Genomic DNA, 24,142 nt, shown 5'->3' with positions numbered 1-24,142 from the left:
CAAATTCCGCATCCACGACATTCTTCTACGGCCTGGATTCCGTTTTGCTTCTATTTTTCCCTGCATTATATTTTGAATTAATGGCAATTTCGATACGTCTTTTTATTTCATTGTTTTGGTCTCCAGTTTCGTTTATTAAAGTTCCCAAGTATTTATAACTTGATACTTTTTCAATTTGAATGCCGTTTATACTAATATGTGCTGGTTGTGTCATGATTTTACTGAAGACCATATACTTGGTTTTTTGATATTAATATGCCATAATTGTTGCAAGCAATATTTATGTTTGTAAGTAATCGTTGTAATTCTTCTACTGTTCTTGCAACTAGTACAGTGTCGTCTGCGTATCGAATATTATTTACAACCTCTCCATTGATTACGATTCCTTCATTTGCTTGCAAAAGGGCTTCCTGACAGATGGTTTCACTATATACATTAAATAGCAGTGGTGACAAAATGCATCCCTGTCTTACTCCTCTACGTATTTCTATTGCTTTTGATATCTCGTTTTCTATTTTGATGTTAGCTTTCTGATTCCAATATAAGTTGAGAATTATTCGCAGATCTTTATTATCTATGTCTTTTCTTTCAAGAATGTCTCTTAGCCTATCGTGGCGTACTCTGTCAAACGCTTTTTCAAAATCGATAAAACATGCATGTACTTCTTGATTAACGTCTAGGCATCTTTGTGTAAGAACATTCAAACCGAAGAGAGCTTCTCGAGTACCTAGTCCTTTTCTGAACCCCATCTGTGTATTACTAATATCTGACTCCAACTTTTGATAACATGATACAATAACAGAAGATATGACATGGAGCAGGTAGGCGGAGCCAACGTAGCTACGTCACTCTGTGAGTAGATCAGCATTATATTCAGTGTTGTCGTATAGTAAACACTGTTTATTTTTGTGTTTAAGGTGAATTTTACTTATAATTTGTTACACTTTTATAAAAAATATTATATTCATAGTTAGATTTGAATAGTCCTTAGAAGGTGTGATCATAAAATATAATTAATGAATAAGAGAACTTAAGTAATAAAAAAATATAACTGATGGGCTTCATGACTATCGCAGCTTTAATTTTTTTTATCATTTAACACATTTCAATTTTATTGTTACCTTTATTTCATCGTCAGTACATGTGTTATACAGGGTGTATAATACATGTATTATATTATTACATGTATTATATATAGGGTGGAAGGCACTTATGGAATAAAATTATTTCTGTCCTTGTTTTAAAAATTTTTTTAAAACGCTGAAACCCGTTCATTTTTATATATAAATGTAGGCTTTTAAACCTAAATTTAAATTTAAACAGGGTGATTCACGCAAGACTGGTATAGTTCATAAGCTTTATTTTTAATGGAACACCCTATATATTTTTATATTATTAAAAGCTACTTAACGGCCTGATTTCAACGACCCATATCATGTATGGTATATTATGAATAATACAGGTTTGAAATTACAGTGTATGGAAACCACTTATGGAATAAAATTGTTTGTGTCCTTATTTTAGAAAATTATAAAAAACGCTAGGATACGTCAACTTTTAAATTTAGATATGCTCTCTTTAAACATTAATTAAAATATACGGGGTGATCCACACAAGTCTATCATAATCCATGATCTTTAATTGTAATGAAACACCCTGTATATTTTTATATTTTTCGAATTTGCTAAATAACCTCATCACAAAAAAGTGTATTGTATAGGGCCTATTATGAATAATACAAAATGAAATTTTAAAATTATATAGGTTAAATTTTCGTCAAGATAATTATTAAATAGGTACCTACCTACATAAAATTTTGAAATTATCTAATAATTTATCATACTTTAAATAATAGTAAAGTATGTATATAATAATGGTATTTTAGCTAAATAAAGAAATATATTTTCTAAACTAAGTATAAATAATATTTATTTTTTTAGTCTTGTATCTGTCTTGACGAAATTTATGAATAATTTAAAAATTTCACCTTTTCAAAATTTCACCTTGTATTATTCATAATGGACCCGAATAATACATTTTTTTTGAGATGACGTTATAAAGTAGCTTCTAAGCACATAAAAATATAGAGGGTGATTTATTAAACCTAAATATCATGGAATATGCTGTACTTGCGTAAATCACCCTGTAAATTTAAATCTATGTTTGTAAAGCGCCCATTTAAATTTAAAAATTGACCTGTTCCGGCATTTTTTATAATTTTTAAAATAAGGACACAAACAATTTTATTTAATAAGTGGATTCCAGAGTTAATAATTTCGATTTTCAATTTCATCCTGTATTTTTCATAATTCACCCTACATTATATAGTTAGTTGAAATCAGGTTGTTAAGCAGCTTTTAAAAATATAAAAATATACAGGGTGTTCTATTAAAAATAAAGCTTATGGACTCTGACTTTTATGAATCACCCTGTAAATTTAAATTTGTGTTTAAAAAGTGCAGATATTTATTACACTGTATAATTAGGCGTATGTTGCCTAATAATAAAAAAATCATGTATCTGATTGATTTTTATTATTAGAATATGTTCTCAATAATTATATTTAATCATACTAAAGAAAGCAGTACTTCTAGAAAGTTTCACAACTGATATTAAAAGCTAAAATCTCCAAATCATAATGGCAATGCATTCGAAATTTAAAGGATCTACTCACAACGTGACGTCATGCGCGACCTGAACGAAATTAGAAACGCTCCATATCATATCTTGTGTTATTGTACCATGTTTTGATAAACTCGGTTGTGGATGATTTTTAGAAATATCTTTAGCAGATGGCTCATTAAAGATATTGTTCGATGTTTCGAGGTTTATACCTACAATATACCTATATCCGTGTCCAATAAAAAATTCAATAAATTGAACAATTACCTTTGGTTCATCCTTTGATGAAGCTGAATCTTCAGATTTCAGAGAAGTACCCGAAGATGTTTTTGGTAAGAAAAAGGAAGACTTTCCTTTAATTGTACTTGGTGGAGGAGGTGGGAGCTTCTTTACCTTTAGTACTCTCTTTATACAATAATTTTTATTTACAATAGAACCTAATCTGAAACATATTCATTTTAAATGTTGAATGGGTTGTACTTGTGAGTCCATTTCAATTTACGTAAGAGAAATAAAAGTAGACTTGTACCAGTACCAGAAAATGTACCAGTTAGTACATTATTTGACGGTTTTTGCTGTAAATTTTGAAGAACCGTTTGGATTGAAATGAAATTTGGTATATCCATAGCCAACATGTCAAAGAAAAAAAGTGATATTGTGCCGATGTGTGCTTTTGCCCTGGGGTGAGTTTCACCCCTTCTCGGCGGTGAAAAATATAAGTATGTCCCTGTAAGTTGTATCCATATGGAAAACTTTTTTATTATTAATTTTACGAAAAAAAGTTATTCTTCATAAAAAGCTCTGCATGGTCCAAAACCTAAGATTTAACCATCAAATATCAATGTTTTTGAATATTATACGATGTATGTCAAAAAGTTTGAATTTTACTAAAGAGTAGCTTTATTTTTCACAATATTGAAAATTGCTATTATGAAAAGTTGTTTGGAATTAAAAACTATATTCTAGTATGCAATTACATTCTTCTAATTGAAATTTTTTTTAAATTATGGATAACTAACATTATTTTCAGTTATTTCAATTCAGATAACTCTTTTATTATTAATTCTACGAAAAAAAGTGATTCTTAATAAAAAGTTTTGCATGGTCCAAAAATTTCAAATTCAACCATCTCATGTCAAATTTTATCAATTTTATACGAGATATGTCAAAAAATATGAATTTCGCTCAAGAGTAAAATACGTTTATTTTTGACAATATCGAAAATTGTTATTATGAAAAGTTATTTAGAATTAAAGACTATGTTTCAGTATGTAATTACATCCTCCTAATTGAAATATTCTGAACTATAAAGGTACTTTAGTTTTAATCTAAATTTATCTTTTTTGACATACCTCTTAAAAAATTGATAAAATTTGATATCTGATGGTTGTATTTTAGGTTTTAGACCATCCAGAACTTTTTATTAAGAATCACTTTTTTTCGTAAAATTAATAATAAAAGAGTTATCAGAATTGAAATAACTGAAAATAATGTTATAATGTGGTATGAAAATAATGTAAAAAAATTTTTTTTTTTTTCAATTAGAAAGATGTAATTGCATATTAGAATATAGTTTTTAATTCCAAACAACTTTTCATAATAGCAATTTTCAATATTGTGAAAAATAAAGCTACTTTACTCTTGAGTGAAATTCAAACTTTTTGACATACCTCGTATAACATTCATAAAATTTGATATCTGATGGTTGAATCTTGGGTTTTGGACCATGCAGAACTTTTTATAAAGAATAACTTTTTTTCGCAAAATTAATAATAAAAAAGTTTTCCATATGGATACAACTTACAGGGACATACTGTATATCCAAAATAAGTTCGGAATTCGATTAACTGATTAATTCCAAGTAACTTTTATTCTACAGTTTTTTCAATAATTCAATATTTTTCATATTTCAACATGTTCATTTTTTCATATTTTTTTGAATATGTTCATTTTTCAACAAAACAAACACGTTTTTAGACAATTTTTCGCAAATAATTCAAAAAGTATTCTATCGAAAAAACCATTCTTAGCAAAAATATAACTTGTAAAAAAGTGAAAAAAAAATGGTGTATACATGAAGTCTCTAGACCTAGTAGAAGCAGAGCTATAGCTAAAGGAAAATGGGTTCATATTCGCCAAATTTCAAATAAATATATTTCAACGTGAAATAACCAAAAAATGAAGCACTCTTCGGAAAAAACTCATTACAACTTTTTTAAAGAGAAAAAGCTTTATTTCTATTTTCATAAAATAAGATTCTAGCATCAAACATAAGCAAGTTACGCTCAAAATACAGTTGGTCCCTTTTAATTTGGCAAAATAAAATCGGGAAAATTACCCCCTAATTAACAACTTAAATAAAATTAATCGTTACCGCTTCAAAAGTTGCTTTATTTATGTTGTGTTTACATGATCTGTAAGTTTCATTGATTCAACGTACTTATTTAAAAAAAAAACTGGTTTTAAAGTAAAATTTTTAAAATTTTTAATTTGGAAAAAAATGCTTTTTTTCAAAATAACTTAAAAATTATTAGTAATACCAAAAATCTCAAAGAGTAATGAAATGTACGTTTTGCTTTTCTGGATATTTTAGATTTTTGTTTTCCTGTTGGACAAAAATTGGTTATGCTATGGCTGTTCAAAGTTTGCATACACTCGGGATTAGTGACTCGTTCAAGCCATTTTAACTACGGCCTTTTCAAGAATAAGCACTTTAAACCGATGAAACTTACAGATCGTATAAAGATTAAATAAGCAAAGTAACTTGTGAACTGGTAACGATTAATTTTATTTGAGATGCTAAAAGGGGGTGCTTTTCGCGATTCTTTTTGCCAAAAAATAAAAGGGACCAACAACATTTTGAGCGTAACTCACTTACTTGTAATGTTATAAGTTTTTTTAAAAAATAAAAATAAACCTTTTTTTAAAGAAAAACAGCAAATCCTGTATAAAAGGTATATTTAAAATCCCTAAAAAGGGCTACATCACAAATACATAACTAGTTTTCGACTGGTTTACCAGTCATCATCAGTGCTTACGTAAAGTTGATATATCCTAACCACCAAAATATAGTTTTACAAAAATATGAGGGTCAGAGCCCTATAAACATGGTCCGTTAAGGAAACATCAGTTTAAAATGCCAAATAAAGCATGGATGTTTTAAATATTCTCAAAATGCCCCAGGTAACATCTGAGCTGTAGTGTGACTTAATTACATGGTGGAAGACAGGCAGCAAGTGAACTGTTGCCTGTCTTCCACCATGTAATCAAGTCACACTACAGCTCAGATGTTACCTGGGGCATTTTGAGAATATTTAAAACATCCATGCTTTATTTGGCATTTTAAACTGATGTTTCCTTAATAGACCATGTTTATAGGGCTCTGACCCTCATATTTTTGTAAAACTATATTTTGGTGGTTAGGATATATCAACTTTACGTAAGCACTGATGATGACTGGTAAACCAGTCGAAAACTAGTTATGTATTTGTGATGTAGCCCTTTTTAGGGATTTTAAATATACCTTTTATACAGGAATTGCTGTTTTTGTATTACATGGTATACAACCAACTGCAGGAAAACTTTTTCCTTGTGGATTTTTTTAAACACTTTAAAAAAGTTGTAATGAGTGTTCCCCAAAAAGTGTTCCGTTTTTTTGGTTATTTTTGGTCACATATACTTTTTGAGTTATTTGCGAAAAACCGTCTAAAAACGTGGTTATTTTGTTGAAAATGAACATATTCACTCGCAAATAACTCGAAAAGTGTTGACTTGGTGAAGAAATTCTATAGAATATAAGTTGCTTAGAATTAGTCAGTTTATCGAATTCCGAACTTATTTTGGACATATATTTATTCACTTCCGAGAAGGGGTAACACTCACCCCCAGGGCAAAAACACATATCAGCTTATCACTTTTTTTCTTTGACTTATTAGCTATGTGTACGCCAAATTTCATGTCAATCTAAGCGGATCTTTAAAATTTAGAGGTTTTGCAATATTTTACCGTTAAAGAACGTACTAAGTACGCGTTGTTCATTTTTGATAAAAGGTGCACTGGTGCGCTCTCATCACAACAGCTTTTAATTTAAATAAAGTATTGCCACACAGGACAACTCCCTACTATTTAACACCATACTAAAAGGGTTAATATTACCTAGAATGACCGGTTTCATGTACTACAATTTGCTATGTATCTTCAGGTCTCCCGTAAAGCAATTAAATGCTACAAGTACAAACTTACAAGAATTATGCTACTATCAGCTGACAAATTATTATAAATTATGCTAATATTATTCACTACTCCAAGAAATTAACGCACCACCTTAAAAATGGGTCATTTTAGATGTCTCGAATTTCCTAAACCTGTTGTCCGATTTAAGTGATCTTTTTAATATATTTATAACCTTATTCTTTAAAAAACAAAAGATGTAAATCTTTGAACACACTCAGTGATCAAAAGATCCAAAGTAGGTTTACCGACCAATCGTAACAAAAAGAAATGAAGAGGGCAAAACACATCTCTAAGAACTGGTGTTTGGATCTTTGATTCTATTCAAAAAAAATTTCCCAGCCCGAAATAGTGGATGTCGTAAGGGGATTTTTCCACATTCTCTATTTCATTTGTTTGATTTTCTTATTCTTTAACATTATCGCTGTAATAATATTGTTGCTAAACAGGTAAATTGTCATTGTAGGTATACCGGGTGTATCAATCAAACTGTGTTTTTCCCTGCTAGGGCCGGATTTACATGCTGAATCCTACTAGGCATTAATATTTCTGGCACCCTACGCCTTGATCTCCCCCTCCCCCAACCCCCTTATAACCAACCAACTTTTGGCTTTACCAAGCTCTACCAAAAAACCAGCCAACGACTGGTAATATCCTTTTATTTTACTTAAAGTTGTAGTTTCATACTGAAGCTTAGTACTGACTTTTTGTAATCGTTCTAAAACGGTACTCCAAAATATGGACAAAAATACTGTCTCTAGTGATTCAAGGTTTAATCTTAGAGCAGATGCATCACTACGGCATGAAGGTTTTTCGTTCCTGTCATTCTTTAATAGTTTTAAAAATTCTGTAATTGTCGGCCAATTTTCTTTCAGAGCTCGACAAACATCGTTTCTCGCTAACCAAGGTGTTTTAGATAGGCTTTGAAGTACTACAGAGCATTTTTGTTCAAATAAAGCTCCCGTCGATATGTTGAACTTGTGAAAAAATTGTACAGTTCTTAAACTAGACCAAAAAAAGAAACAGCAAACACACATGAACTAACGGCCACAGATCCTACCAGATTTAAGGAATGAGCGGCACGTGAGACATACTCAGCCTGAGGACATAGTTTTTTATTCTGGTTTGAACACCCTGCCATATTACTGGCATTGTCATATGACTAACCACGGCATTTTGTGATATCCAAATCGAATTTATCACAAACATCGATAATAGCATTTACAATCTCTTCAGCTTTGTGTCCGACGTTAGGCAAAAAACACAAAAAGCGTTCTACGGGTATGCCATCTCTAGTTATATTCCTTAGTACCAACGTTAATTGGTCAATATGAGATATGTCTGGAGTGGAGTCTACCATAATCTCAAAATATTTTGCTTCCTTAGCTTCATTTAATATTTGTCTTCGAATATTTTCAGCCATAAGAAGGATAAGTTCTTCATATTTATGTTGACTAGGAAATGTATGCAGTTGTACCTGAACCTCCATCGCCATATACTTTCAATTGCTCTGCAAGAAAGGAGTCAAATTCAAATAAAAATTGTATTAAACCTAAAAAGATGCCTTGATCAAACAGTCCTAAATATTCATGGCTACCACGAAAAGCTAATCCTTTTGTGGATAGAAATTTTACAGCGGCAACAACACGCTTAAGAACATTCCTCCAGTTTTTAGTTTCCTTATTTAACTGATCAGCAAGACTTGAACTAACATGTCCTTTTATTTGACCTCTCAATTTTAATGTTTCCTGGTGTGACTTATGACAAGGAGAATTTTCGTGGTCTACCACTCTTTGTGAAGCATTTTTCCATTCACTAAAATCGGTTGTAAATGTATTTGCGTTAGCAGAGCAACTGAACAATATGCATGGTACACAAAACACAGACCCTTTTCTCTGAGAAAATGACATCCAATTTCTATTTATTATTTCTCCATTTTGAAGTTTACCGAACAAAATCTGCCTGTTCCGCGCCCTAACAAATTTGGCGCTCTAGGCCAGTGCCTAGTCGGCCTAGTGGTAAAGCCGGCCCTGGACGCTAGTGACTCTCTCAATCAAAAAACCATCCAAATTGTATTCAAAATCTACCATTTTCACTGATAGATGAAACTGGATAAGCTGACACTTGTCACGATTAATGACTAATCTGTTATTATCACACCAATTCCTCAAATAAGTCGAGAAATTTCTGTAGCCTAGCACAATCAGAGTAATCCCGAACAGAACAAAATAACTTTATGTCTTCGGCATATGCCAACACTTCGCAGTCAGTCAATGATTTAATCTCTTCTTCTTTTTAAAGTGCCTATCCGTTCCGGATATTGGCGATCATCATGGCTATCTTGACTTTGTTTACCGCAGCGCGGAACAGTTCAGTGGTAGTCGTGTTATACCACTTTCGTAAATTTTGAAGCCAGGAAATGCGTCTTCTTCCCGGTAATCTTTGACCATTTACCTTCCCTTGGAGAATCAGTTGGAGGAGGCCGTAACGTTCTTGATTTCTCATTACATGTCCTAGATATTCTAATTTTTTTGTTTTGATGGTTATGAGAATTTCACACTCTTTCCCATTCTACGCAGGACTTCCACATTAGTAATTTGGTCAACCCAGGATATACGTAAGATGCGCCTATAACACCACATTTCGAAAGCTTCGAGACAATTCATAGATGCAACAGTTAGTGTCCACGCTTCCATTCCGTAGAGCAGAACTGTGAATATGTAGCATTTCAACAGACGGTATTTTGTTTTTGTTTTTTAATGATTTAATAGCATCGTCAATAAAAACTGCAAACAATAAAGGTCCCAAGTGGGACCCCTGGGGCACTCCTGAGAGTGGAAAATACTCATCAGAAGTGAAACCATTCAGTTTGACACATAAAGACCTGTCCCGCAAGTAAGTTTTCAACCAGCAAAGAAGTTTACCACTCACACCAAAACATTCCAATTTATGCAATAAAAGGCAATGATCTACCTTATCGACCGCTTTAGATAGACCAGTATAAATGGAATCCACCTGTAAACCGTCCACGAAAGCATTTAAAATATGATCCGTGTAAAGAAGGTTGGTCGAAATAGAACGGCCAGGCAGAAAACCATGTTGAGCAGTATGTAGTTGATTTTTAAATATCCGTCAAGAAATCAGTTACCAGAGCTTCAAAAATATTAGGAATGGCAGAAAGAATTGTTATGGAACGATAATTACAAACAATTGACTTATCACCAGATTTGTGTATGCGTTTCACATAGGCTTTCCTAAACTGTGATGGAAAATGGCCCTCTGCCAGGGATCTGTTAAAAATAAACCATAATGGTCTACACAAAGAAAATGAACAATTCATTACAAACAAGTTCGATATCATATCAGGGCCAGGGCCTTTACTAGTATCAAGATTATCCAAGCAGTCCAAACTTTAGTTATTTTAACAGTAAAAGAGTGAATAAGGCAGCGATTGCTATCAGATGGATCAACCCAGCCATCAGAGTAAGATGTGAAAGTATTATAGACAGCGATGAAGAAGGTAGCGAAAGCATCCACAATTGACTGAGGCTCACCATACACAGAATCATTCAACTTCATATAACCAGGAATATCAAAGTTACTCCGCATAGAATTAACCAACCTCCAAAACGGTTTTATATTTTCATTAAGTAATTCCTCATTACTTTCAACAAACTCCGCAAAAAAATCTCTACTTCTCTGCTTACACAATGCTCTCAGAGTACAGATATCGTCATAATCACAAGATGCTTCAATTCGCCATCAAACCATATAGGGAATGTGCTATTCCTGACAGTGATTGAATGAACATACTGGTTTATACAACCATACATAACATGATACAAGGCATCCACACATTCTTCCGCATTCAAGTTCGAAAATAAATAATCGAAGTTCATCAATAGAAACGCGCTGTATAGACTCTAGTACTCCGCATGTAAGAAATCGTATCTCACCTCACTCCCACTCATGCAGTCAGGTGAATCCAGAGACATTTCTATAGTAAGTGCAGGATAATAGCGATCACATGGAACCAGAACATCATCCGCAACTTTAACATTATAAATAAAGCTATTACTGAAAACTAAGTCTAACATTTCATTATAAAAATTCGGTATTGTGTTTAATTGGTAAAAATTAAATAGTGAAAAATACTCAACAATAACATTGGCTGATGAACCACCACCAACAATGGTCAGTCCATCAATCTCATTAGTCCAGGAAATGCCAGGCAAGTTGTAGTCACCCACACAGTATATGTATAATATTATCAGGAAACATGTCACATACATATTCCAGTGATAAACAATGAGCTTCATATACCTCCGTCCCAGAGCCAGGATGAATGTAAACGCTGCCAATTCAAAATTGATTCTGTACAGTCACCCACAGTTGTTCACAGTAAACAGCGGTATCAGGAATGTCAATCAGTGATGAGTGAAAGCAGCTCCTCACCGCAATTACAATGCCCCCACCACGTGTTTTGCCAGTAGCAGCAAAGTCTCTATTTTTCCTAAATATGGAAAAACCATTAAGGCCAAGTTCAGCGTCAACAATTTCCTGGCATTGCCACGTTTCCACCAAAATGATAATATCGTATGCGTTAGAAGCATTATTACACAAAAGATTTAGTTTAGTCCTAAGCCCTCGCACATTCTGGTAATATACAGAGAGTTGTTTCTTGGATTTATAAAAAATTGTCTCCACTTTTATTTTCTAGGTGGTTCTTTAGCAATTTAGCAATTGAGCAATAGGTAATTTGTGCGAGCAATAATCACACAAAACCAACGGATCATCCTTATGATCAGTTTTACCACATTTAAGGCAACTCATTTTAAATTGATCTTGATACAATTAAAAATGTTTCTGTACCTATATTGACTGGACTATTTATTTTCAGGAGTCACAAAAAAGGAACAATTAGCGACTAGATGTTAGCGGCTTTTTACTAAATTTTTTGTTGTCAAACTTTTAAATACACAAAACTGGATTATTGATGAAACAAGAGTGCATTTTAGATTAAACAGCTAATTAATACATTCAACAGATGGCAAATTTAGTGGGCTATACGCTGACATCAAACACAATTTTTAATTATAAGTAAAAACCAAGATTTGGACAAGAAATTCACAGAGCCACTTTAACAGCACGTTTTGTTAATGGGACTTGATGTAATGGACGATCCCATGGACATTCTAGAAATTCCACTAGCGATGAGCCCCTTTCCTGATAGCCATTTAAGAACATTGCTGCCTACTCCCGGACGAAATTGCGAAAATATTATGGCGGCCGTTCAGAGATTCGACACCCGAAGCAAATCAAATGAGGAAACGCAGCTAGGGGTAATGCAACTGCATTACCAGAGAAACTGTTTTTCACAAGCCAGAGAAACCAAAGGAGTCACTCAAAGTTTCCATACCACTCCAGTCGCTACTGCCACCTAACCTACGAGGGAAAGGATCATACCGCCTAAGAGTGACTCTCACCAGGACAATACATATCCGGTACAAACGTTAGTACGAATGATAGTACATAAAACAATATCCGGGAGTGACACAAGTTTAGTTTAATTTTCAGAAAGACGTTTTTTTCTCTTTTGTCATAGTTGTAAGTTGTAGCGAGGTATATAGCTAAAATTTTGTTCCAAAATTTTTTTAAGAGAGGGGGTGTGACGATAATATAATTTTATCTTCTAGAGTACGCCAATGAATTAAGCAATACGTGTTTTTATACCGTCTCGGATGGTATAAAAGACAAAACGAAAAGACTAGTTGGATTATTATTCTCAGAGCATTGATCGGGGAATAATAAACAACAACGAGGTATAAGAAGTGAGTTTAAGTACATCCCGACCATTTTCCGCAACCCTACAACCCCCGTCATCTTGGTGCGATGAATGAATTCGACAGTTTTATTTTACCTATCCTATACGAGACGTGATCATAATTGAAGAGGTGGATTCCAAAAGGGCTTAAGTAATTTTTTTCACATTTTGAGGTTTTAGTTGGATCTGATTCTAGAGCATTATTTCTATTATTCTAAAAACATTAGAAAAACAATTCATATCATAACAGCTTAAGTCAAGTATACTATACAGATTACAAATCAGTAATGTTTTCCAAAAGTGCTTTAGTCATGCCTTTTTCTATGCAGTTGTCTCCCACATGAATTTTCCAAAAGTGCTTAAGTCACTGACTTAAGGTCGTTGGAATTTTCCAAAAGTGCGTAAGTCACTGACTTAAGGTCGTTTTTCGGATTTTCCATGGAAATCCTTATCACCAATTCCAGTTCCCATTATTTTCTTGAGTCTTTTTGTCACAATCTGATATTCTTCATCATTCGTTTTATTCTCTGAACTCCCCATTGTGATATGATTAAGATTCATTTTTGTGCTTTCCTCATTTTCGACAGTTAAATTTGTAATGTAGTCACATGTCTGTTTGGTTTGAATATCCATTAATTGTGCATTTAATTCGTTTGTAGTAATTTTTGAATTGCCCTCTATATTAGAATTCCTTTCAACATGTTTGGTGTTTTTATCATTAAAATTTTTATTTGAGTCAGTTTCATTGTTTGTTTTGTATTTAGAATTCGTTGACTGGACACTGGCCGTCTTATCTTCATTACCTTGAGTTTTTATTAAACCCTCATTAGCAGTTCTGTTGGATTTTTGTGAGATTTTGGTTCTGGTTATTTCTGATTTCAATAAATTTAATTTTTCTAGCAAATGTTCATTATTTGATTTTAATAGATTATTGTTATCTAATAATAAATTGTACTTATCATCTTTTTCAGCTAACAGCCTTTTTAACCACTGATTTTCTATCGCTATGGCACTAAATGATTCGATGGGTTGTCCATCACTATTTTGGCAACAGATTACACGCGAATCCCCTATCTTGAAGAATTACACTTTGTTTTTCACAGCACATGAGATATGATAACTATTTCCACATACTATACAAACGAGTGTTTTATTAGGCTTCGTTTGACAACATTTAAATGTATTCTCTTTAAAATCTACCTCTTTTACTATAGAGAGAGGTGACGGCACATTATTACTTTCCGCCATCTTGGATAGGATGTAGAGTATAAAATTTTTAAATGTATATTTATTATTTTAATTGTATATTTTATTATATAATATAATAGTATTTTGTATTTTGACAACAAAACCCGATTTGGGCTTCGAAACGTTAATAAAATCATTTTTTTTGGTAAAATTGTGGCTTATTTCCCATTAAAAGTAATTCATTTTAATTGTATGTCAAAAAATGCGCAATAACTACCTCTTAACACCTACCAAATTTCATCTGCATATCTCAACCGGTTCTAGAGCGATAAATAAATCATCAGTTTGTAAGAAAACTTTTAACATCCCGTATCTTGGAAACAAAGCATTTGAGGACATATGTTTATAAATCTAACTGTCATTATTTTTTCATGCAGAATTACCCCTTAAAGTTTCTCGCACTAATTTAGAAACATCCTGTATTGATGAAGAACATGGCAAGTTGTTACAGTACCTAACTTTTTCATTATCCAACATAAGAGAATGAATCACAAACCGGATTTTAAGGAAACCTGATTCTATAGTTGGGTTTTAATTTCAGTATTTTATAAATGCTAGAATATTCCACAGTGTGTGGTGAACTTTGAGAAAAAAACACAGTTTGATTGATACACCCGGTATACAATGACAATTTACCTGTTTTGCAACAATATTATTACAGCGATATTGTTAAAGAATAAGGCTATAACATATTAAAAATCACTTAAATTGGACAACACATTTAGGAAATGAGAGACATCAAAAGTGAACCATTTTTAAGGCGGAGCGTTAATTTCTTGGAGTAGTGTGTGTGCCTAGTTATTAGGAGCACAAAATTAAAAATGGAATATTATAAACATTACTTACATATTGTTATAAGGAATGTATATTTCCGTGGAAACATATTCATAACTCTTATGGTTGATAGGTATTTAATAGTCATCGGCTTTACTGCATTTAGACAAATGTAGAAGTTTTCTTGAAGAGAAGCTCATAGAAAAAGAGAGAGAAATATACTATTGATGTGGTTCTTTGTTGAAAGATCTTTACCATACTACAACTACAAAAATTTTTAAATGTGTTTAGTGACTTGTTTTGTGTGTAAATTTGTTTATGTTTTTTCCCATATATTTTATATTTTAACATCTGGATTAATATCTATAATCTGACCAAAAAAACCGAATTTCGTAGCTCCAGTTTTATGTCTTGGGTTTTGTTTCCACGGAAATTTAAAAACATTCCTTGTATTGGCATGTAACATTTCTAATATTGTATTCTTAATTTGTGTGCTCCTAATAACTACGCACATATAATATTGGCATAATTATCAGTAATTTTCACTTGACAGTACCCTAATTCTGGCAATATATTTGTATTATTAGTTGCCTTATTAGAGACATGAAAATTCATAGCAAATTGAACTTTGTAAAACCGATCATCATCATCATCATTGGCTCTACAACCCATGGTGGGTACTGGGTCTTGGCCTGTTCTAGAATCAGCTTCCACTCCTTCCTATACATCGCTTTGGTTTTCCAATTTCGTACTCTTAATAATCTTAAGTCATCCTCCAGCTGGTCCTTAAATCGTGCTGTGGGCCTGCCTCAGGCTTTCTCCTCAGGCAGAGGCGTAGCTACCGCCGTATCAATTATACGGGGCCCCCGATATTCAGGGGCGGCATGTCGAAACAAAATTCCATTCAAAAAATTGAACAAAATATTCTACAATCATTTCACTATTAAAACGCTTTGAAACAGTGTACATTGTTTGGATATCGACATTTTCGTGTAATGGATTCTTAATCTATATATTATAAACTATATTTATATACAGGTACCTACCTATCTATTTTCTGCCTCTCGCCGTTCTATAACCACAGAGCTTTTTTGTCTTCAAGCTACTTTTTATTGTCTATGTGTTGGCTGTGTGTGAGACATTGTATAATGTATAATGCCAAATTGCAATATTTGTAATCATTTTACCAATATTTGAAACATTGAAACATATTGTTTGCGTATATTTTCGTGTAATCTGTTCTTTGTCTATAAACTGTATTTAGGTATATCTATTTACCGGTCGCTCGCCGTTAAAGAACAGAGCTTCATTTTTAATTTTCATTCACCCTTGGCTTGAAAAAACTGAATCCGTTTTAAAACAATGAGTCTCAACAATTCAAATCTATTTTTCGACTTTGGGTTTATTAGGTTTATTATTATTATTATTATCTATATTTGGGTGTTATACGCAGAATTTACTAGTTCACAAGGTTGTATTGGGTGAGCCCAAGCAGGGATTTCTGCGGTTTCTCGAGCGCGTCAGATTATCATATGGGGAGAAACATTGTACCCTGTAAATGTATCCCTACCATATATTGAATCTTAACACAGGGGAGTTCGTTAAGGAGGGCCCGAAAAAAAATCTATACTTAGAAAAAGTCGAAATCGTCAGATTAAGGTAAGTTAAGTTAAGTACATCCAGAACAGTGTATATTTAAAAAATCTGACGGTTTGAGCTTAACGTAAGGAAATGGGGGAGTAACAAAATTTCACAAGAAAAAAGCGAATATTTCGAGAAATAAACGTAAGATCGAGAAACTAAAAAATATGTGTTTAATATTTTTCAAAAATCCATCGAATGATATTAAGCACGACCCACCATAGAGAGGGGTGAGTGGTAGAAAATATGCAGTGCCGAGAATAATGGTTTCGTTACCATTGATAATGGCTACAAACAGTTGCTCGATATCAAGTGAAGATGGCAAATGCTTACTATTCAATTGCTTGGATACGGCAATAAGAACGCCTCCTCCTCTAGAATAGGCACTGGTTGAAGATGACCTATCACTTCTGTAGACATTAAAGTCCGCTAGGTTCAGCTCGGCGTCGGTAATTCCCTCAGTTAGCCAGGTCTCCGTAAACACCAAAACATTATAAAAGCATCCTTGAGTATTTTCCAATAACTTGCCAAGCTTTGTCCGAAGGCCACGTACATTTTGGTAATAAACACTGATTTTGTGGTCATTGGGAGGAACAGTATTGAGTTTTAGATTTTTCAGTTTTTTGAAGCTATAGACGGCACTCCATTTAAGTATTTGATCCTTAGATCAGTTTCGCCATTATCGATTCTGGTCTTCAGCTCGTTCTTAATTTTGAGTTCGTGTTCCCTTTGTAGTTTAGTTAAATCGCTCGATATGAAGATCTTGCTACCTTTTAATTTGGATCTACCCTTGAGTGCCATTTGAACATCATAGCTGCTTGGAACCGTGATTTTTAAAGCCCTACAGCCAAATTTATTCCTTTTGCCAAATCTGGTGGCGGAGCGAATAGGAATAGGTTCATGGTGAAGTTTTTTGAGAATTTCTGTGGCAGCCTCCATGTCATTGTTGGATTCGGTAACATTAAAAAGTAGGATATTGGTTGATCGCCTGGATCGTTCTTGGAGTTCAGAAACCAATGAATCCTCGGAAACTTTGCTGTTACTACTTGAGGCAGGAACATCAGTATTCAGTCCATTTATGGTCAGATCCTCTATTGCACTCTTTAAGTTGATAATATCCTCCTTAAGGGCATCGATGTCTGAAGTAATCACGTTATTTCTAACAGCAGTTTCGGCGCTATCATTATGGCATATTTCCAATTTTAAAATACGTTGTTCTAGTTTCAAGAATTGATCTTTGTTGTCTCTCTGATTTTTTTGAATCTCCAGTTCCAAATTACTCATTCTCTTTATCAAATCTGTTAAATTGACAATGTTTATAGCACAGTCAGGGCAATAAAACGGCACAATTCTATTTACCATTATCACTGCTCGGATTTCAGTAGCTGATATAGATGAACAATTTTTACAAATTACTCGCTTACAGATGTCACATGGATACCCAAATAGGTCATTCCTTGATTCCTTAAAGATGCATGATGTCTTGCATTTATAACAGGATCCACCTGCCATACTTGAAAACAATAATGAAAGTTCCGAAATTGTTAAAATTTCACTGGACTATTAACAAAACGATTGTTGGAGCTAATTCAATTAGTCAATTTCAAAATGTTCTAGCTCTCAATTGTTAAATGAGAGCAAGTAGTTTTATTCTTTATTATTGTTTGTTATGTATTTACCAATTTTGTACCTACTAGATCTTATTTTTCTAATTTGTGTGACATTTTAATTTAATTGTATCATGTACTAATGGACTTCGGTCCGTAAATAAATAATAAATAAATAAATATTGTAATTAAAAGATGCCGTCTTCAAAGAACTCTAGCTCCTTTAGGAAGCATTTTCGAACTAGGTGATTTGGGTTAAATCGTAATATTTTGAGCCCAGGAATCTACAGTTTAATTATTTCCAGGTATTAATGAAACACCCTGTATATTGCAAAATTTAAATAAATTGCAAATTGCATAATATAGCGGAGGAAAGTATGCTAAATTTGCAGTTACTCGAGCGTTAGGGCGACCTATTGGGTATTGGGTTGTGAAGATTACATCCTAAAACCAAAGAAAGTTAAGTTTCCTTTAAGTGAGGACTTTCCATTTTTTAATTTAATTTTTGATTTCCAACAATGGTTGTTTCCGATTATAGCGCCATCTATCCATAGTTCGAAAACATGGCTCAAATAAAAGTTTCTTATTTTTACATAACGAATCCAAATCTTAAATAAAAAATGGAGGCTTCTATTTAAGATTTTAAAGTACCTAACCCCTCACCCCAACTCCGTGGGTAGTCGTATTTGGTGTCATTCTATAGATTTTTCAAAAATATTAAATACGTGTATTTTGCAATTTTTCGATCTGATGTTCATTTCGCGAAATATCGCGGGGTTCGGGGTTCCTATTTAAAAAAAGTGACTCTGAGAAATTTTCCATCTTCAATGACAATGTTGACAACACAGTCAACAATTTCAATCCATCCCAACTATGCCTTTTGGGTGACTTTAATCTGCCTAATGCATCGTGGTCCCATGACAATTTCAGTTCATCAGCCACATTTAATCACCTTGCTACTCCTAACGAAAGAACATCCATTGAGATTATCTCAAATCTATCCTGTCTGCATAATCTATACCAGATTAACGTTTGCCCAAATACCTCTAATTCTTTATTAGATTTGATACTGGTCCAAAATAAAGATATCGCCGTTGTTGAACCTACAGACATTTTAATCTCTCCTGACCAATATCATCCCCCACTGGTGTTTGAACTACCCATAACTACCAGATATAATGAGGGACTTTTACCGGAGGGTTACTATCATGACTTTAAATCAGCAAACTTTTCTCTAATTAAAGGCTATCTCGATTGTGTCAACTGGGATACTTTAATGATTGGATGTTCAGTCGATGAAATGGTTAACATTTTATATGATATTCTGTACTCAGCTATTGACATCTATGTTCCTGTTAAAAAATTCTCTTCTAGAAAATTTCCTATCTGGTACTCTTCGGAACTAAAATCGTGTATTATTAGAAAGAAGACAGCACACAGGAGACTTAAAGAGTCCAAGCTGCCAAAAACCAGTTACCTTTACAAACAGTTCTCAGAGCTCCGATCTCAGTCCCAGATACTTGCCAAGCGTGACTATTTAAACTTTACATTGTCTACTGAAAACTCTCTTCCCGGCGGTCTGAATAAGTTTTGGTCTTTTATCAATAACAAAAGAAAATCAAATGGAATTCCTTCTGAGTTATCTCACAACGGTAAAACTAGTTCATCTGGTAAATATATTGCGAATTTATTTGCTGATTTCTTTTATCAGTTTACTCCTCTGTTGTTGTTGATTTCCCCGAAGACATCACTTCTTCACCCTTAAACCTATCATCATGTAAACTATCCATCTCTGACATTTACTCTAAATTGTGTAACCTCAATCCTTCTAAAGGCCCGGGACCTGATGGCATCCCATCAAGCTTGCTCAAGTACTGTGCATTTAATTTGGCTCGGCCATTATTTCTCATCTTTAACAAGTCTTTAGCTAGTGGAAGCTTTCCAAATGTTTGGAAGACCAGTTTCCTATTGCCCTTACACAAAACAGGTGACAAAAGTCTTGTGTCCAACTATAGACCTATTAGTATCCTAAACTCTATTCCTAAACTATTCGAATCACTTGTCTGCGATTTCCTTACACCCTCCTTGAACGGTGTTCTTTTGGAACAGCAGTTTGGTTTCAGGCGCCATAAGTCAACTGAACTCAATTTGCTGACATATACTAACTTCTTACTGAACGCCTTGGACGAAGGACTACAGGTGGACGCCCTGTACACCGACTTCTCTAAGGCTTTCGACAGAGTTAATCACAATGTTCTATTAGAAAAATTGCAGCGATTAGGGATACATGGTTCACTTCTGCTGTGGCTTAGGGAATATCTTCTGGACAGAAAACAAATCGTCAAGCTCTACAGCTATTTTTCCTACGAAATAGTTGTCCCTTCGGGCGTACCGCAGGGATCTCATCTTAGACCTTTGTTGTTTAATGTTTTTATTAACGATATAAAAGACTGTTTCCAATATGCGAAATTTCTTTTATTTGCTGACGATGTTAAGTTTTACTGCCACATTAGGAATCCACTCGACTGTTTAAGGCTTCAGTCCGATTTGAATCGGTTGAATGAATGGTGCAGCAACAATGACATGGTTCTCAACTCCTGCAAATGTTTTCACATTTCATTCACGCGTTCGAAAAGTCCTATCTCTTTCACATACAAAATAGGTGATATAAATATCACAACAGTCACATCCATAAAAGATCTTGGAGTTACACTTGACTCTGGACTATCTTTCAATATTCATATAAGCAATATCATCTCAAAATCGCTTCAACTGTTAGGTTTTATTAAAAGATGCTCCCAAGACTTTAAGCAGTTGAGATCGTTTAAACTGTTGTACTGTGCAATGGTGAGGCCAATCGTGGAATATGCATCTTGCGTCTGGTCACCCGCCTATGAGACATACAACTGTAAGATTGAAAGGATCCAGCACCTATTCCTTAGGTTCGTCGCATTCAAAACAAACCGTAGAGACTGGAATTATATGGATCTTGAACTAGAACTTAACATTGACACCTTATCAAGCAGACGGAAAAAGAAGGACATGTACATGTTGTATAATATTATAAATTCAATTCACGACTGCCCTGAGCTCCTGGAGGAAGTAGGTTTACATATTCCCTCCAGAATCACACGTTCAAGATCTACGTTTCATACTCCCATCAGCAGAACTAACTTCACTGCAAATTCTTTCATCTCGAGGGTTTCTAGACAGGCAAATGCTTGCTCCAATTGTGTGGATTTCTTTGCGGATAGTTCGCGATTTTTAAAAACGCTAAAGGATTGCACCCTCTAGTTTTATGTTCTTGAATATTTTAAACTTGTGATTATATATCTTTACCTGTTATTTTTACTTTTTGACTTGCTTTATTGTCGTAGTGTTTATTGTATCTTATTGTATTTTACGTATATTTGTAATATTTTGTTAGTTCTTCATATCTTCTGTAATGTTTTATTGTAATGAGCTTTGCTCGTAAATATATATAAATAAATAAATAAATAAATAAATACAACTTATCCTAGAACAAAGACAATAACAGTAGTTGACAAATCAGTCTTGAAATTAAAACATTAAGTTAAGTATAAATGTAATTGTGTGGAAAACGCAGTAAAGTCGTTCACAAAGAAATCAATTTGCGGAGATAATGTGTTTGCTAATTTAATAGTTTTAGATAGGAACTTGAACCATAATTTGTGCAGTTAATGAACTCGTGGAAGGTGGTCACAGAACGGGTGGTTCTTGAAGGTACATGTAGACCAATTTTATTTAAAAGTGGGATACAGAATTTATGACCATGAATTAAGTTATATAAGAAGCAAAGATCTTTATGTTGACGACGACTCTGTAATGAGTCAAGTCGAATAATTTGCAGTAAAGACTCATAACTTTGACCAGTCAGATGCATCTTATAAGCATAATAACGTAAGAATTTACGCTGAACTTGTTCGATTTTATTAATATGACAGTTATATTGAGGTGACCAAACACATGATGCATAATCTAAATGTGGTCTAACCAAAGAACAATAAAGAAATTTTAAAGAACGACCAGTTGTAAAGTCATAGCTGCATCTTTTAACAAAGCCAAGCATCTTTAATGACTTAGAAACCATGCTATTAATGTGTAGGTTGAAATTCAAGTTAGTATTAAGAATAACACCCAGATCTATAACTGAGTCAACTAATTGTAACCTAGTGTCCCGTATAAAGTAAGAATTATTCTCAAAGTGTCTTAGTCGAGTAAAAGTTATAGCATGGCATTTGTTTGCATTTAAGTCCATACCATTAAGTGAGCACCATTCCACAAGACCATTAAGATCTGATTGCAAATTGTAGTGATCCAAATCAGAGGTAATTATGTGAAATAATTTAAGGTCATCAGCAAATAGAAGAAATTGAGCAAAATTGAAGCTTTTATTTATGTCATTTATAAATAAATTAAAAAGGATAGGTCCTAAGTGGGAGCCTTGAGGTACACCCGATGTAACTATAATTTCATTAGAGAAATAATTCTTAATACGAACTATCTGCCTTCTATCTAATAGACATTACATTTTTTAAATACCTCCAGAACGCTTCTATTTAGAGAAACAAAAACTGCTACACCTATTTATCTTCCAGAGATAAATCGACTCCATAAATTGCAAATTTGTAGTACCTGTTCTACCTATTCTATTCTATACAAGCGTGTTTGCTTCTTTTGTTGAACATTTTTTTAGCACTATGCCATATCAGTGGTGGAAAAGGGCCCCCGCGGCAAACTTTGATATGGGACCCATGTGGGTCCCCTACGCCACTGTCCTCAGGCCATCCTGTCTTTGGTTATAAATGTGTTTTGACGGCTCTATCTCGTATGTGAAACCGATCGTCTTAGATAATTATTAAACTAATTGTAAGTAAGTCTACTTTTATTTCTCTAATCTAAGTATTCCATTTTCAATCAATAGATATTTGAGACGCTCAGAGCAACAGTGGCCTAACCCCAAAAACGAAGTTTTGAGATAAATGCAATCTTTGCATTTGTATGTCCATTGAGCTAAAATTCTCAATTAGTGGGTTAGGCCACTGTTGCTCAGCGCCTCATTTGTAAAAAATAGTGATAAAAACTTACAATGGTGATTCAGCAGCTTGAGTTACATCATACACCAATGATAAGCTATTCAAATCAATTTCTTTACATTTTTGTACACTAAACAAAGTTTCGCTTTCAACATCATCAAACAGAGATCTTTTTTCTTCTAAATCAGTTTCTTTAACAATAATAACTGCCTTTCCTTTGCCGTGTAAAACACCTGTTAACACATAAGTAACAGCCAGCTGTTTGGGGTTTAATTTTCTCTGGTCCTTTACATATTTAGCTAGTAGATATTTTGCATCTTGTATTGATACTTTCAGATCTCTAGCTAGTGAAGGTAGTGTAACCTAAAAGCATATAAGTTATTTGTGATGTTAATAAAACAGTGATTTAACAAACATAAAACAGGTATTTAATTATAACTTACAGATTTATCATCATCTTGAACATATTCTTGTAGACGTTGAAAGTATATTTCCTCGGTAGCACTATCCATCACGCCGTTCTAATTTTATTAAAACAAACACAACACAATTTTTGGCCATAAACATCGAAACAAAATTGAACAAATCAGCGCCAAAATTGTATTTCTATGTGACAGCGACAGCACAGTGACAGTGACAGTTGTTTCTTCTTTCTTCTATGTACGTTTATAATGGACCTTGGCGTAGTTAGTATCACAAAATACATTATTGTAATGCTGACTGCCTAGTTTAAGCCGTTGATATTTATTTAAATGTGAGGTTTGTTCTAGGGTTCTAGCAAACAGTCAAACTAGTCAATAACCGTCAGCAAACAGTTGGTCAGTGAGAAAACATAATACAGTCACCAGTGCTATCCCCTCTACTCGCGCTGGTCCACTGCTATTCGCTGATGATTTCAAACCGTTTGAAACTGATGCTAGCACAAACCTATAACCTATAAAATCAACTATAAATAAATGCTATAATCAAAATTATGTCGGCAAATTGGATTTCCCGGAAATTCCCGGGAATTGGAAAATTTAAAAATAAAAAAGAAATTGTTTTTTTAATGTGTTAGTATTTTTTCAATGCAATTAGTATGAAAGCTCATTTTGATTAGATATTAAACTAAGGTTCCAATTGTTTTCAGTCTGGTAGGA

General features: G+C 33.4%; 1 protein-coding gene across 1 annotated transcript in view; it reads right to left on the bottom strand.

Moving 5' to 3' along the window:
- Positions 1–23,748, bottom strand: part of LOC114327285 (DNA polymerase delta subunit 3) — a 34,146-nt gene extending 10,398 nt beyond the window's left edge. Inside the window, exons 1-3 of the mRNA XM_028275846.2 lie at positions 23,447–23,748; positions 23,056–23,366; positions 2,890–3,064 (exon numbers count right to left, since the gene is read on the bottom strand). Coding sequence (XP_028131647.2) covers positions 2,890–3,064; positions 23,056–23,366; positions 23,447–23,515 — 555 coding nt within the window. The 5' untranslated portion in view covers positions 23,516–23,748. The remainder of the gene's footprint in view (positions 1–2,889; positions 3,065–23,055; positions 23,367–23,446) is intronic.
- Between the last annotated feature and the right edge of the window lie 394 nt (positions 23,749–24,142).

Source organism: Diabrotica virgifera, chromosome 3 (assembly GCF_917563875.1).
Source record: "Diabrotica virgifera virgifera chromosome 3, PGI_DIABVI_V3a".
Lineage (NCBI taxonomy): Eukaryota > Metazoa > Arthropoda > Insecta > Coleoptera > Chrysomelidae > Diabrotica > Diabrotica virgifera.
This window is presented reverse-complemented; position numbering and strand designations above follow the sequence as displayed.